Source organism: Cheilinus undulatus, linkage group 2, assembly GCF_018320785.1.
Source record: "Cheilinus undulatus linkage group 2, ASM1832078v1, whole genome shotgun sequence".
In the NCBI taxonomy this organism is placed as follows: Eukaryota; Metazoa; Chordata; class Actinopteri; order Labriformes; family Labridae; genus Cheilinus; species Cheilinus undulatus.
In genome coordinates this window covers 44,046,322-44,061,724 of record NC_054866.1, presented here as the reverse complement: position 1 = coordinate 44,061,724, position 15,403 = coordinate 44,046,322, and the positions used below count along the sequence as shown (strand labels likewise).

The 15,403-nt window shown below is 38.4% G+C and overlaps 1 protein-coding gene across 1 annotated transcript; it reads left to right on the top strand.

Moving 5' to 3' along the window:
• Nucleotides 1-393: 393 nt before the first annotated feature.
• Nucleotides 394-15,072, top strand: cep126 (centrosomal protein 126). The gene is made up of 11 exons (XM_041796846.1): nucleotides 394-618; nucleotides 3,139-3,258; nucleotides 5,347-5,492; nucleotides 5,590-5,701; nucleotides 7,348-7,519; nucleotides 8,540-10,493; nucleotides 11,314-11,435; nucleotides 11,806-11,875; nucleotides 12,142-12,348; nucleotides 13,917-13,981; nucleotides 14,065-15,072. Exons 1-11 carry the CDS (start codon nucleotides 584-586, stop codon nucleotides 14,146-14,148), a joined length of 3,087 nt encoding a protein of 1,028 aa, XP_041652780.1. The 5' UTR covers nucleotides 394-583; the 3' UTR covers nucleotides 14,149-15,072.
• Nucleotides 15,073-15,403: the final 331 nt, after the last annotated feature.

Sequence of the window (15,403 nt, the reverse complement as noted above, 5' to 3'; positions counted from 1 at the left end):
ATGTTATAACCAGAGCTGTAAATGAAAATGAAAATGAAAATTATAGCCTTCCAAAACACAGACATCGTTTGAGCCTGAACGCTTTGTCTTTGTAAATCAGCTACTCTAGTTGGTTTTGTTTTGTTTGATTTTGCATTCTGTGCCTTTTCCAATTTTGTTGCCATTCTGTTTTACATTACAAAATATATTACGACACTCTATGTGCATCTGAAGGCGGCATGTAGTTATGGCGTCCTCTGCTGGACGTGGCGGTTGGGATCAGAGCTGACTCCGTCGTCAAGGAACTGCGTCCTCTGTTGCTATCAGAGAAGGACTGAACACAGACCAGACTAGAGTAAAGCAGCTAGAATATTGACAACTTCGCTGCACCACTCCGACCGACAAGACTTTAATTTGAAGTTGTTGCGATGTGGGGTCGACCCTTTCCCTTACAGAATGGTTCTGAAAATGGTTGAACGAGTAACGACGGTTGACGTTGGCAGGAAAGAAGCAAACGAGACAAGTTAGCCGCTAGCTAACGGCTCTATTGGGACCTTAACTTGTATGTCTGTCCTGCGTCTACACGAAGCAGCAGCCTCGGAGGATGCAGTTTCTTCAAGACAACTTCTTCTATCACTCGTATCCTACAAACTTTGAACTGAATAATGTCATTCATTCTGTAAAGAAATGTTTCGGTTGAAGAGGAGTAGCTCTGTAAAGTATTAAAACCGTGAATCACCGTTATGAAACCTGCTTACAAGTCAGTCTGTAATATTAATGAGAACTTAGGGCTGGGCAATAGACCAAAAATGATATAAAGCTATTTTCAGCTTAAATTTATTCTTTTTTTTTATTCCAAGTAGATTTAGTCAGTTTATGTAAGCTTAGATATTGGAAATCAACATAGTTCAACCAGTGCTGAAAGTAAGTAATTACAGTTACTCACATTCAAAGTTGTAAATGATGAAAATCATGTGTAAAAAGCTATATGATATAACATAAGATTATATATGATTATAAAAAATAGAACCTATATAAAAAAAGACATCACATAATTGAGATAGAATAAGGATAAGATGATTAAAAACAGATGAAAAGGTGGAACAAGTAATTTCACTAAAAACAGAGGACAGCAGCAGAAGGAAAATGCACGGATTGATAGAGTAAGAGCAGCAACACAAAAGAGTGTTGAATATGATTAAATATTTACAGGAGACGTCACATAAAAATAAGTCTGTAAAAGTGAGTTTTAAGCAGGGATTCAGAAGATGTTACTGAATCTGCCAACATTCCTGGGGCAGCAAACTCCGGATCTCCTGTAGATTGAGTCTCGACTTTGGACCAGGACCAAATTTCAAATTATGGAAGGTGCAATATGTCTTTAGCCTGAAATTGGTGTCAGAATAGCACTTTAACAATTTATTTGCAGCAGAGATGTTATGCCCTTAAAATTATGCAAGCACTCAAGTGCCATTCTTTTTGGGAAAGTGTGCAAATATTCATTCTTTTCTTCAACTTGCATATGGTTTTCTTATCAGAAAAGAGAACAACATAGAAATGATACTTTCCCTCAATTCAGCAGTTCATACTGAACATGCGAAAGAAATCAGAATGATCACAATTAGACAAATCATCAAAATCATTCAGCTCTATTTGTTACACTTTCATATCGATGTTTAAATTGCACTTGTTTGAGGGAGCTTTGTTATGCTGTTACGATGATTGCTCACAAGGTTGTAAGTTAAACAGAACAGTCAAGTTATTAATGTGATTGTAGAAAGTAAATGAAAGTATGCAATTCTTATTGAGTCATACACCATCTGATTTCATCCAGACATATAGGTTTGGTCTAGACTCTAGAGGAAAGAACACTTTACATTTAATGTATCTAATATTGTGTTAGTTATTCTGTAAAATGGTTTATCACTTGTGTGTGTCAAAAAAAAACACAAAAGATGAGAAACTCAAAGAATAATTGCATTATTTAATTGTAATTGCAATACTTAAGAAAAAATGAGACCCAAATAGATTATTTTCTCAACTCATACAGCCCTATTATCTAGTGCAGAGTTTTAATTTTGTACTCAAGTGAAGTGCAGTTACTCCAGTAAAAACTTACTGAAGTAAATGTAAAATTACTGATTTCAAACTGTCCTAAAAAAAGGTACAAGTACCCCCCAAAAAAACTACTCAATTACAGTAATCTGAGTAAATGTAAGTAGTTAGTACTTTTGACTCTGCTCAAATCACTGTAATTGAGTAACCTTTTAGTTAAATTATACTTTTTTGTACTTTTAAATTTGCCACTTTTACTGAAGTATGTTTTTGGGGGCAGTATTGTACTTCACTTCATTTCAAAAATCATTAAGTACTGGTGTAAAAAATTAAAAACTTAAAGCCAGAACGAGGACATCCAAGCTTTCTGCCAACAACACAAAACTGGCTAGTAGTTTGACTCTCACAGCACGATACTCAGTAGCATATAGTGGGAGAATGATTCCCGTTTTATCCCAAAACAGTTCCTTTCTTTATTTTAAGTTAAGGCACACCTTAAATTACCAAAACTGGTTGTAGACCAATATCATCTTGTTATTGTACCCAACGGAAAGATCAAAATAAGTTGCTCAGTTCTTTGAGTAAACTTGAAATGACTTGCATTCTACTTTTACTTAAATATATTTACAGACCAGTACTTTTACTTCTACTCAAATTTTAAGTAAATTTTAACCAAGGTAACTGTTCTTTAACTTGAGCACTATAGTCTGGCACCATTTCCACCTTTGTGAATCATTCAGTTATAATTTAACTTATTTTGAACTTAAAGTCCACTTTCTTTAGCCTGCATGACATGAGAAAAAGTGTGATGTGTGATCATGTTCAATATTAAGATAACCATATGAAGTGTGAGAAATAAACTAATAATAAAGAAGCCTTAATAGCTATAACTATTTGCGATAGGTTTCTCTCAAACCCAAAACCAACCCAAAAAGCTTTTTCCCACACTAAATTGGTACAGATTAATTGGAGGTAAGGTGGTAGCTAGTTTGAGTTTCATCTGACTGCATCAAAATAATTGAAAGTATGACATATCACATAAGTCCATTGTTACATGTAGTCTACAGATACCCCTGACCGCTCTCCTTAGCTGCTCACTTTCAGAAATTCAAGGTTGGGAGCTGAAAGAGGCCTCGAAAATGAGAGACAACTCCTGGTTGAAGAGCAGAAGTTGTGCAGAGCCCGAGCGCGGAAGTTCTCAGTGGAAACAAACCGACGCAGGAAGTCAGTTTTTCTCAGTGTCTTATCACTATGCACTGTTGACTTAATTGTAACACTTCAAGGATGTGTCCACTCATGTTACCCTAACCCTAAGCTACTTTCTTTATTCTAAGAGATTTCTCTGTGTCAGCGTCTTCCTGGAAACCGATTCTGCTTTCTCTGGTGTACGGCAGGAATGCACTACTTGGATAGACAGCTTATGCTTCTTTCTGCAGCTTAACGCCTTTCAGGCATGGATGTTGTTGACAGGATTTTACAGTCTCGACCTGGAAATAGATCTACTGGCCCAGAGGGTAACTGTTGGTCAGATCCAGGACTGAGGTGTCACGTCTCTGACACCTAAAGCTGCGAAGTTCAGCTCTGCATGAGGCCTAAACCCTGACAGATATTAATAAACTTCTAATTTCGTTTCTTTGTCACAGGTGGCTAAAAGTACCCTTTTGTGCTTTTTTAAGCCAAGAGCTTCACAGAGCTTGTGGCAAAGAGATTTATTGTGTAATACCAGGGACAGATTTGGCTGTAAGTAAGGCTGATGATTTTTATTTCATGTGAATAATGCAGGACTACAATTAAAAATATTATGAAAACACATGCAAGAAAAATAAAAGTATACATTTTAAAACCAGACAATAGAAAAGGCCTCTGTGATATAGCCTCAAAACATTGCCTGTTACAGTTCTTGAGGAATTGATGCTATAATCTAACTTTTACAGCCTATAAGTCCTAATAATTCAGTACTTAATACAATTAATAGGTTTTCAACATCAGTTTTATAAATTGTGGATCAAATGTAAGGTGAAAAAGCAGCAAAACACTAATGATAAAGATGAACTTCAGCATCTGTTCAAGAGACAGAATAATGTTTGTATGTGTATCAGAGATGCAGAAGGTTAGCATGCAGTCTTAAATACAAGATGAAATATTGTTGTTTTAATTTATGTGTTTATCAATATCCTTACTATCCATTTTGTAGACTGCTTAAATAAAGCCTGGGCTACCACTTAAGCACTGCTGTATGTGCTAGGGCTGGGCAATTAATTGCAAACTAGGTTAAATCACAATATAGTCTGCTGCAATTTACAAATCGCAGAAGTGGCAATATTTCACTTGAAATGCGTCAAAATAGCAGTTTAATACATTCACTTTTTTGCAGCAGAGATTTTATGCACATTCTAAAAACATGCAAGTGTCAATTTTTTAAATAATAGTTTACAAAAATCCTCCTTTTTGTGTTTCATGCATATATGTTTTGTTTTGTAGTCAAAATGAGTGACATAAAAATGACAGTCCCCTTTAATAAAGCAATTGGTATCAAATTTGCAATATGAGCAAAAATAACTAGTTCATTCTATTGTAGCAGTGGGCGAGCCAGCTTCACCTCTCCCACCCCAGCCACCTCCATTATAGCTTAAAGCTTGTTGCACCCTCATATTCAGTTTTATGCTATTATGATTAATTGCTTCTGAAATAATTTCATTGTTTACAATACACATCTTCATTTATGTATCCATCCATATGGGGGTTTCTAGTTTTCCCTGGAAAGTCAAAGTCAGCTGCTTGTCTAACCCAGGGAGCATCTCAAGAGCAGAGCCTTCTCTGCCAAGTAAAACTGCATATCCATTTTTCAATAAAATGGCTAAATGTATGATGAGTGTTCCTGACTGAATGTAGGTTATGATATACAGTGATTTATTGCTTGAATATGTTGAAAAATGCATAAGTTGAGGAACCTAATAATAATCTTTAATAATCTTAATAATATTATTATTTTTGCAAATCATTCAGCCCTAGTATGTGCTAACATAATGAGGATAGATTACCTTATCTTTCTTGTTCTCAAAACTGAATTTGTTGAGATAACTCCCCAAACCCCTTTTTTGTGTATAATATGAATGTAATCTAAACTTGATTGACCCTGTTGATGTCATTCCTGGCATTGTCTGTCAGCTTTATTGTGAGGGAGAGCTTTAATTTATTAATGACTGTGTTGAAAACATATATCAAGGAAAGGACTCGGGTTTCTTCAGCTAAAACGTTGCCTATCCAAATTTAATCAGATTAAATGTTCCTCTCGTTCGTGCTCCATCTCAGGGCTCTTGAGGAAAGACAGAAGCAGTGGGACCGGCAGGAGCAGCGGCTGAGAGAGAACGTGCTGCAGCAACGCAGGCAGAGAGTACAGGATGCGACCGAGCGATTCCAGAGAGCCCATCTACCTCCATCTCAGAGACGCAGACAATGTTAGTGAAGGATTTTACATACACCTTGTGGAGACATTTCACTCTATGGTTGTGAAGCATTTCAGCTGTTTTGTAAGTTCTCCTTATTCTGTTTCAGCTGTCAGAAGAAATGTCCCAAATATTGAAGATGCACTTAATCAAATTCAAGGCACCTTATCTTCATACAACCAGCCATCCTCTTTGTTGTCCAGCACCTCCAACATTTGCAGGTAAAAAAGTCGGATTAATACTTATTTCATCCCAATGTGCTCTTAGATGCTAGAAAGAGGCCCATCACTGCTGTTGGTTTAGAACCACACACTCAGAATGTTTACATGCACAGTTAAGTTTAGCTGCAGGTATAGCTCAACTAGGCCATTTAACTGAACTACTGTACTTGTCCCAATTTACATGGACTGCTGGAGGATTGATTTATTGACTAGAGAACGTATGCCTCTGCTTTGGTAGGTGACGATATCCCCCCTTCCAGCTAGATACTATTGGATGTTTACAGTCATGTGATCCTTATGATGTGTAAAAGTCAGCTGGGGAGGCAGGAAGTGAAGAACACCAGTTAGGAATCAATCAGAATGAAGGAGCAATAGAAAGTTAAAGCTCTTCATGAAGCGCAGTTATCATCGGCAGATTTCTACATACATTGAGTATTATCCCTACACTTTACAAAAAGGTGTTTTTTTTCCCCCCACAGATTAACTGATTTGGCTGGAAGTCTTGCAGGCCTTCTATTATGCATATTGACTGATGAAGGGAGACAAGAGTCTGGAGGAGTGTTGTACTGAGCTAAAGTTCGCTGAGCTGGCTCTTTTGTATGTACAACAGGAGATGGCTCCCATTTGGAACCAAAAGACCAACTCTTGGTTACTGAGCTGAGCGAAAAGATCAGGTTCTTTGAAAAGATATGGGTCTTCCATTGCTACAAAAAAGGCTAGGTGGGTTTTAGCTGTAGAAACACATGCAAGATCAGGTTTTACAATGCCAAACTGTGACAGACTTTTCCGAACCAAACCGGCCACTTGAAAATGGGCCATATGTGAGCGTTGTCCGACTCCAGTTTGCCAGTATTTAGACAGAGGCTTTTAATCAATCTCTGGGAGATACTGAAACTCTTGCCTGAATGTGCCACTACTTTCAGGACTCAAAAGTTGCTCAACACAGTTTTTCCACGAGTTGAACAGTTAGCACATCACAAAACTTTGGCATTTATGCATTTATATATGCAGAAATCACTTCCTGTCCCCCATCTGTAGTTCTTTAATGTGATGTGACGTGATCTGCACACAACCTATTCTGTTCTCTTCCTGCTGTCGTTGCTAAGTTAGCAACAGGTTGCTGACAAGACAGCACTCTGTGAACTGTTTGTATTTTGAATGATGAAAATTTGACAGCTCTATACTTTTTGTATATACTCTGAACTGCACTTCTGGCAAAAATGCAATGCATATCTCTCTAGATATGGTGATTTCTTAAGGCCACACAAACTCTACTGTGGTTTGTATTTATGTGGACATCCTGGTCAAAGCCTGGCACAAAGACAGTGGAACATCCGCAGAACGCCTTGTCCAGTTTGAGGTTTAGGCATGCAAGAGTAAATCGATCTCCAGCCAAATTATCTATGTGTGTTCGTCCATCTTGGAGAAATTTGATTTATTACAATTTCAGTCAAACAAAGATATATGAGAATTTTCAAACTGACACAACATTAGACCTTTTTAATGCATGTAAACATACTAACTGTTTTTCATTTTTTTGTGATGATGGAGTAAAGGCATTTTGTATCAAATTTTTTAAAAGCTGATGTAATGTGCTTTTGTATGGCTGAAAGAATCATTTTAATATTTTGCTGTTTGCTTTGAAGAAGCTGCACTCCCTCTCCAAAGCCTCCCACGGTTTCTAAATACACTCCCTGTCAAGCTCTCTCTGCTGTTGAGGCCTACAAAAAGCTGGTGCAGGAGCAGAGCATGACTTGCTTGAATAATGGTCAACAAACTGAGAAGATTCAAGAAAAGCACCAGGCTCCCAGTCTACAAGTATGTTGGATAATTAATCTGGATGTTCAGAATATAAAATCTTTTAATGACAGAAAGGTTTCTGCAAGATTTAAGTATGTTAAGATCTATGTTACTTTCCAGCAACTTTCTGATGAATTTGTCCCTGTATATTGAATCATACTGCATTTGAGTGAATAGCTGAGGTTTTACAGAACAGAGCTATAGGCTGTTTTAGGTGTTCAGAAGTTTGCTTCTATCCCGGGGGCTCACGGCAACCAAATTTCAATCCAAAATATAAAAGTAAATGGTTTTCTTAATTGGTCTGAAAATAAAGTTGATGTGATGTGATTACTGCACAGTTCTTCGTGGCCTATAGAAATAAATGTAAATAACATAAAATCCTTATCAAGAAGGCATGTAATTTCACTCTTGTGAAAGCATAGTTTAAACCTAAAGGAACCTACTTTTTGAGCCACTAGGGGGCAGTAGAAACAAGAGGTGAAACTACCAACATCCCTGTCATCACCCTTGCTATGGTAAATTAAGCAAATTGTTTGCTTTTCTGGCTCTTATTCAGCAGTATTAGTCATTTTAAGTCATGTTGGAGAGGACCATAAGGCTCTTTATTTACAAAATACTCAACCTGCTAGCTGCTCATTGTGTCAGCTGTTGAAGTCGAGTATTTGTCTCTGTGAAGCATTTTCATATCAACTTATGCTCTGTTCCAGTGTCACCAATAATGCAGGTTTTAAAGTTCTAATCATCCTTTTTCTCTATATATTTTATCTCATACCCAAAAAGAAAATGTGCAATCTTATGATTACCTGCACTAAAGGGTACATGTCTGGGTTAATATGTATCCCTACTATGTAGAGTGTTTAAACAGTATTTTGATCAAACAAGTTCACAAATTATCCCTATTACTGAACATTTTAGTAGAACAAGTTGAGTTTACCATGGTGCAATCAGGTGGTTTAAACCACCTGCTTTTGTATCTCATCGCATTATTAAAAATCATATAGTTTCCTTCTCACTGTCTCATTTGTTTCCTTATTCCAGGACAGCCATCTGTCTGATTGCTGTTACTCTGAAAGCCTTTCAAGTAAGGACAGTTTGGAGAATGAAGACCCCAACCTTAGTCCAAAACACCTACAGTCATCATATTCATCACTACTGCTCAACTTAGAGAAGCCGAATCCAGACCAGAGAGAGCAAAAGGATTTGTATCCAGCATCAGACTTAACTCCTTTTTCAGTAATGATGCTTCTTGGCGATAATGCACCTCAATCAAGAAAACTGCAAGAACCTAAGCAGCAGGAACAAGATGACTATGACACACCTAATGACAAAATGCACTCCTCTAAAGCATCTTGGGGGTTCACATCCTCTGAGCCAACACCTAAGGCTGAGAGCCGGCCTATTTTGAAGAACTGCAACTTATTAGCACTCAGTGAAATAATGAGCACAGGCCGAGAGCACTTCGAACTGAACTTCTCACAAAATAGTCCCACTGACAACATAATTATCACAAATAGACTTCCTCCCAATGACACAGCATTTAAGTCTTTATGTCCTAAAGAGGAGGCTCTGTTGGATGTCAAAAAGCCGATGGGCCATGATGGCAGACAACTGAAACATCCTTCAGCTACAGAAATCATTTTGCCTGCCAAAAATGGGAATAGTAAAGATATTTTGTTTGAGGATCCTGATAGGTCAAATATTCTTATGAACAACAGCACAACAAATAATGCCACAGGAGAAGGGACTCTTCTGCAAACACATAAAGAAAACCACAATATGTCTTCCAAGATAGAGCCGAGTGTTTCCTTTAACAACCTGAATAAGGTTTCAAACTTGGAGCCTAAAATGGAAAAGTCTGTTAATGCTGTATTGTCTAATATTCAGTCAGACTCAGTGAAGTGCCTTAAGTGTCCTGAAGAGGGAGCTCAAAATGTGCCTGTTTCAGTGGGGACGCCTCACTCAGTCAGATTCATTAAAGGAATCCTTAAAAAGCAATCTAAGTATATATCAGGGGACACCACATGTGCGTATGGCTCAGGGAACTTGATGTTTGCAAAACAAGTAGCACTAGCAATCAGAGATAGCGTAGAACTGACTCAAGCAAAAAATAGAGAAGTGGAGAGAAACAGCACTGTCAAGAAGAAGCTGCGATGGTTTGATGAGGTTCACATGGGAAAAGAGGACAACAAACAGGATGAATTAAAGCAGAGGAATTACAAGTCTATCAGTCTTTCTGAGTCGAAGAACAGCTCAGAGGACCACCAGCTAAGCCTCTCTACAGTCTCAGGGGCTTCGAAGCTTGGACAAAACACAACCCCCCCAGCCTCCACTGGTTATCACTTTACAAAGCAAGCGTGGGCAGATGTTGGGGTTCAAGTCAGCCTGCCCCAGGAACGAGCAGATGAGGTCAAGGTGCCGTGGAGCAGCACCAGGCCTGGTGGCCCCAAGGTCCCTCGGAGAGAGCGCTCTGCTAGAGTCGGAGCGGGTCCTGTTTCCTCCCGGGCTAGAAAGGGCACTGTCATACGACCTCAATCTGCCACCGAGGTGAGTCAGGTTGCCAAAACCCAGGGGAAAATCATGGTACCGCGTCCACCTCCGAGGATGCAATCAGCAGACAAGGAAGAGAAGCAGCTATACATCACTAAGGGTCCATATGGCACGGATCATGCAAGTGTCAACAGTAAACACGCTTTGAGAGTGGAGCAGACTCTAAGCAAGGACAACTCAGAAGGCTTTTTCTTACCTTGCACACATAGTGTAATAAGAACAGATAATACTGTTTTGTACACACCAGTGCAACCCTTGTATACATGCCCTGTCTCAGAGGTCAACATGCAGAGTACACCCAGCTCAGGTGACCAGGAAACTCAGGGCGGAAGCAGAAGAGGGATGGTGTTCAGTGAAAAAGGCATCCGTTTAGATAGCACTCCAACAGATGAGGAGATCTCACAGCTCTGGTTCAGTGTCCGCAGTGCCTTATCCTCCAAGGATGGTAATGTATAATTTATCCGATTGTAGTAGTAGCAGGAGTACATGACTTTTGATAGTTTAACCCTTACAACAGAAACACATCTCTTTTTAAAAAGCTTATTGTACAGTAAACTTACAAAAACCTCTGCAATCTGTAAAACAAGTCACGCTGTGTTTGCATTCATCATACAAAATAAAACAATTGTACACAGTATAAAGTTTAGATAAGATCAACGGTCATATTATATGCAGTGATTGAATAGGCCTAGGCAGAAGCCAGCTGCTTATAAATGGGGATGGGAATTGAGAACTGGTTCCAAATGGTTCAACCAATCGACATTTACATTTAATCTTAACAATTCCCTTATCAATGCCTTACTTCCACAAGCCTTGAAAAACATGGTCGCACGAGAGGCTGCCAGGGCAAACGAGAACAGAGAAGTCAAGGAAGTAAACAAGGTGGACAGTCACAGAAACAGGCTAAAGGGGTCAAAAGTGTGGCTTCATTTTCTCAAAAAATGGAAAAAGGAATTGAAAGGGAATCGATAAAGAATTGAATCGATAAGAAAAACTGACAATGGTATTGATATCAATTAAAATCTTATCAATTCCAATCCCTACTTATAAAAGCCTGTCCTACATTCTTATGAATTTAAGCTACTAGCTACCACAAGATATGAACATTTCTGCTGATTTTTCCAACCAATTTATCATTTGTAAATAGTTGCTTATGTGAAAACAGCCTTTCTTGACTCATCAGGTTCTAGTCACTATTATCATGTCTTATGTTTGCTTATGTTTTATGTAATCACCATGATTTCAGTAGACGTGTCTTCTTTCAGCCAAAGCCCTGCTAAGAAGACAGGCTCCTGATAGTAGTAAAGGTGTTAGGAAACCCTGCGTGGAGCCGAGCAGACCGCCGCCACCTGGCTCAGGGAACAGAAAGTTTCCTCAGCCCTCTCAGGTACATGCTTGCAGTTGCCCTGTGGGAAATGGGGGAGTGTGAATGATTGCTAAAGATCAGTAAAGGGGTGTGTGTTTGAACTTGTTGAATCAGTTTTGCAGTCCCTTTCATGCTGGCCTTTCTGTTAGTAAAACTGACTTCACACTACAGTTTTTGCTGCTCAAGACAAGACTTTCCAGCTGGACTTGAGTTGTCAGTGTTTTACATGAAAAGCGTTGAGGCATAATGTTTTTGTTTTTAGCTTGCTCTACCCGTTATGCTTTATGCCTCTTAACCAAAATCTGGGCTGTGTACAGTTGGTTTGATCAGTGTTATGTAAGGTTAATCTAAGACTTTAACGACCTAACAAGTGTTTGTTTTGTTGTTATAGCTGATGAAACAGACAGCAGAGCCTGTCAGATCATTTTCTGCAGTGTACAGCATTGCCTTACAGGATAAAGGTACTGTGTCAACTGTCATGTGTTAGTATTCAAATTAAGAGTTATATCAAACTTGTAACTTCTTACTCAGCAGTATGACCACAATTTCAGACTTCAGTTAAGTACAACATTACATTATGCTTCCCTCCTGCATCATATTAGATGTTAAACTGAAGAAGAAACAAAGTACCCCAAAGTTTTAAATGACTATTCTGCACCCATAGCATCCTCAGTCATTTAAGCATCCATCAGGAAGACATGCATCCTGCGTTTGTTTGCTCTCTCAGGCTTGGAGAGTGCAGCCGAGTTACACCAGGGTGAAGTGCATACGGAAGGCCTACTGGAAGAAAGGGTCAATGTAGCTGTCATGGAAACATCCCAAACACAGAGACCTGGAGCGGTGCATCAGCGCAGCCAGCAGCAGGGGCTCACCATTTCTCTAGAAGAGCAGAAAATCCTCCTCTCTCTGGACAGACTCAACCACCAGCTGAGCTGTAAGTCTGTTTGTAGTTAGAGCTGGGTGATATGGACCAAAAATTATATCAAAAATGACAAAAACAAAGTCATTGCAAAGTCAGATTAATATGGGATGAATGCCAAATGTCACAGCTACACAGTGACAACATGTACATGAGAAATGACATTACAAAAATACCATTGTGGCAAAAATGTATATATTAAATAAAAATGTTCCTTTAATTAAACTAAATAACTCAAAATAATCAATATCAATCAATACTTAGATCATGCAGTTTGCAAGACACAGCCTCGAAGTCAGCACAAGAGTGAAATATACAGACAACATGACAGTAACTTTTGTCAGGTTGGAGGGGCAGTGGGACACAACTGCAGACAACAGGTTTCTAAAAGTTATCCTAGAAGGATAACCACTAAATCGCAAGCGATAAATGGGAAAAGGGGGGAAACAAATGCTCCAGAAAACTAGCCCACAACCAAAAAACTTCCGTTCTTGACAATACTGAGAAAAGGGGAGACTAAACCACTGCTGCCATGCAGCTGAAATGAACACAAACTACTAGGGAGACTGAGAAATCTATCTTCAGATGAAAGAAAACAAAGATCACCAGACTGGTGTGAAAAGGAGAACCAAAACACTGGTTAATGCGTTCCAGCACAATAATCTTAATCCAGGGGCAACTGGTTATTCTCATAGAGCATAGACAAGTAATAAATTACATAATGCTTAGGTGACCTTTAACTTTCACACTCTCAAGAAGGAACACAGGGAGATGCTCTCAATACCTCCGATGGTGAGATAATGAGTCAGCACAGAGTGCTGCAGCCCAGGAGTATATATAAGTTTGCCACACCTGGCCCCAATCAGTGGCAAATGCCACATACACCTGGTGGTGCGGTGATTGAGCCACACCTGGCACTGCCCTGATTGACACACACCTGGCACTGCACTGATTGACACACTCAGTGAGTTGCCAGCCTGATTTTCCTCACAAACTTTATTCACTGAATTGTCTGATCCCCTAAGGGGGTTGTGAGACAATAAGGGTGAGTTGCAGGATACTTCAAAATAATTTATTAAATTAATTAATTGATAATAAAAAAATAAAATTTGAAATAACAAAGTGGTATATTTATCCATTATTGAAAAAAATCCTTAAAATGAGTTCAAATTTAAATCAAACCACTGTTATTTAGTAAAATATTGTGCAAGGATATAAGTAATGTTTACAAAAACTCCTTAAAATAGACATTTGAGGATTTGTGTACCATCATATGTCTTAACCACCTCTGAGAACGGTGAGGGTCTATGACGCTGCTATTTTAGGGCTCAGAGTCTGAAAAGTTTGGGAACACCTGCACTAATGAACCAAACAGGACTTTGGGGTCAAAGACACTTTGGCACAGTACAGATAGCCTACTCTACTCTATACCTCGTTTGAAAATCTGTTAATATATAGTATATCTTAAAATGTGATATTTTACCAAGTCCTTTTGTGTTAGTACAAAACAGATCAAACACAAAGGTAAAAATATTCTCTCATCTAAATGAAAATTAACCAAGCCCATCTATTCCTGTTTGTAGGTGTGCGGGAACATGTGGGGACAAATATTGGCACACAAGGCCTTGTTCTGGTTGATGCACCTTCTGTAAGTATGAGTTTTTGAAAGATTTACCAACCGGCTCAACAAATAAGCAACTTGTGTGACTTAACTTCATTTACTCTTTTCAGACGAGAGAAGTGAAAGTCACAAACCATCAAAGGCGCCGTGCATCCTCAGCTCACAGCCGTAATCGATACCAAAAGAAGTTCTGACTTGAAGATGCCTCTTTCTTTCTTGCTTCATACCCCATACACTAGCACTTTATTATCTTTATTATCCTGTGAAGTGGGTTAGTTCTGCTTTTTATCCTAGTTTACCCACCAGAGAAACTTCATGAGCTTAAGGATCTTCAGTGATGGACTGTAGGAACAGCAAAAAAATGTCAGCAAAAATAACCACATAACAGTTTTGGGTTGGTGAGTGGAAGTTAGTTTTTATGTTTTCCCTGTGCATGGACAAGCAAATGTCACAAAAACATAGGCTTTTTTTTTAATTTACTAAAGCATTGGTTCTCAACTAATTGGTATTGACCCAAAAGTAGGTTACAGAGCATTTTCAGTGGGTTTTGTATGTGTTTGGAAGAATTTTGGCAAAAGGTCTGTTATGTACGGAAACCCCACCTTGCAATATTTTTTCTCTCTTAAGTATAAGTGGATAAGTGCAATGCCTTCTTATGCATATTAATCAAATTTTGAATTAAGCCTTGCTTAATTTAGCATCTTCCTGGAGCATCATGCTGGTGTATCTGTGATGGTAGCAGTGTCACCTGTAGCCTGTACAAACAGAAGACATACAGACTCTGCATGCACGTTACTCAGTTCTCTGATTACTGATGGTGATATCAGACAGGAGTTTGGTATAGATTACTCAAAAAACAAGAAAATTGGCAGTTTTGGATTTCATCAAATAAGACAATAGTAGCAGCGTGACGTGCTGCAAGTCACATGACTTTATATTGCATATCTGATGCAATGTGATATTACCTTTGCAATTGCTGCACAATATATTGTTGAGCCCTACTAGTTGGACACATAGCCATACATTTTATTTTACTCCATTTTGGCATAATATTCAGTACATATGAGGAGAGAGTGTAGGGAAAGACTGGTTTTCCCATGATATCTTGCAATCTCAAGAAAACAACCACTATTGACTAGGGCTGTCAAGATTGATGAAGTTAATAGTAATTAATCAAGGTCCACAATTAGTACACTATTTTTTTTTAATCGCGATTAATCTCATGCTTAATTTTCAGCTCAGTGGACAAGTCAAAAGTCATCTAAACCTTTTTAATGTTCTCTTATTTCATTTTCAACCCATAACATGTTATTTTTTCTGCAGTTAAGATCTTGTTAAAATCTATGATCTACCAATAAAAGGAGGTCCATATCTAAACAGGAAGTCAAATACTCTTAGTTTAACACATTAGAAAACTGAAAAATGACCAAAAAAAGATTTAAAATGCAA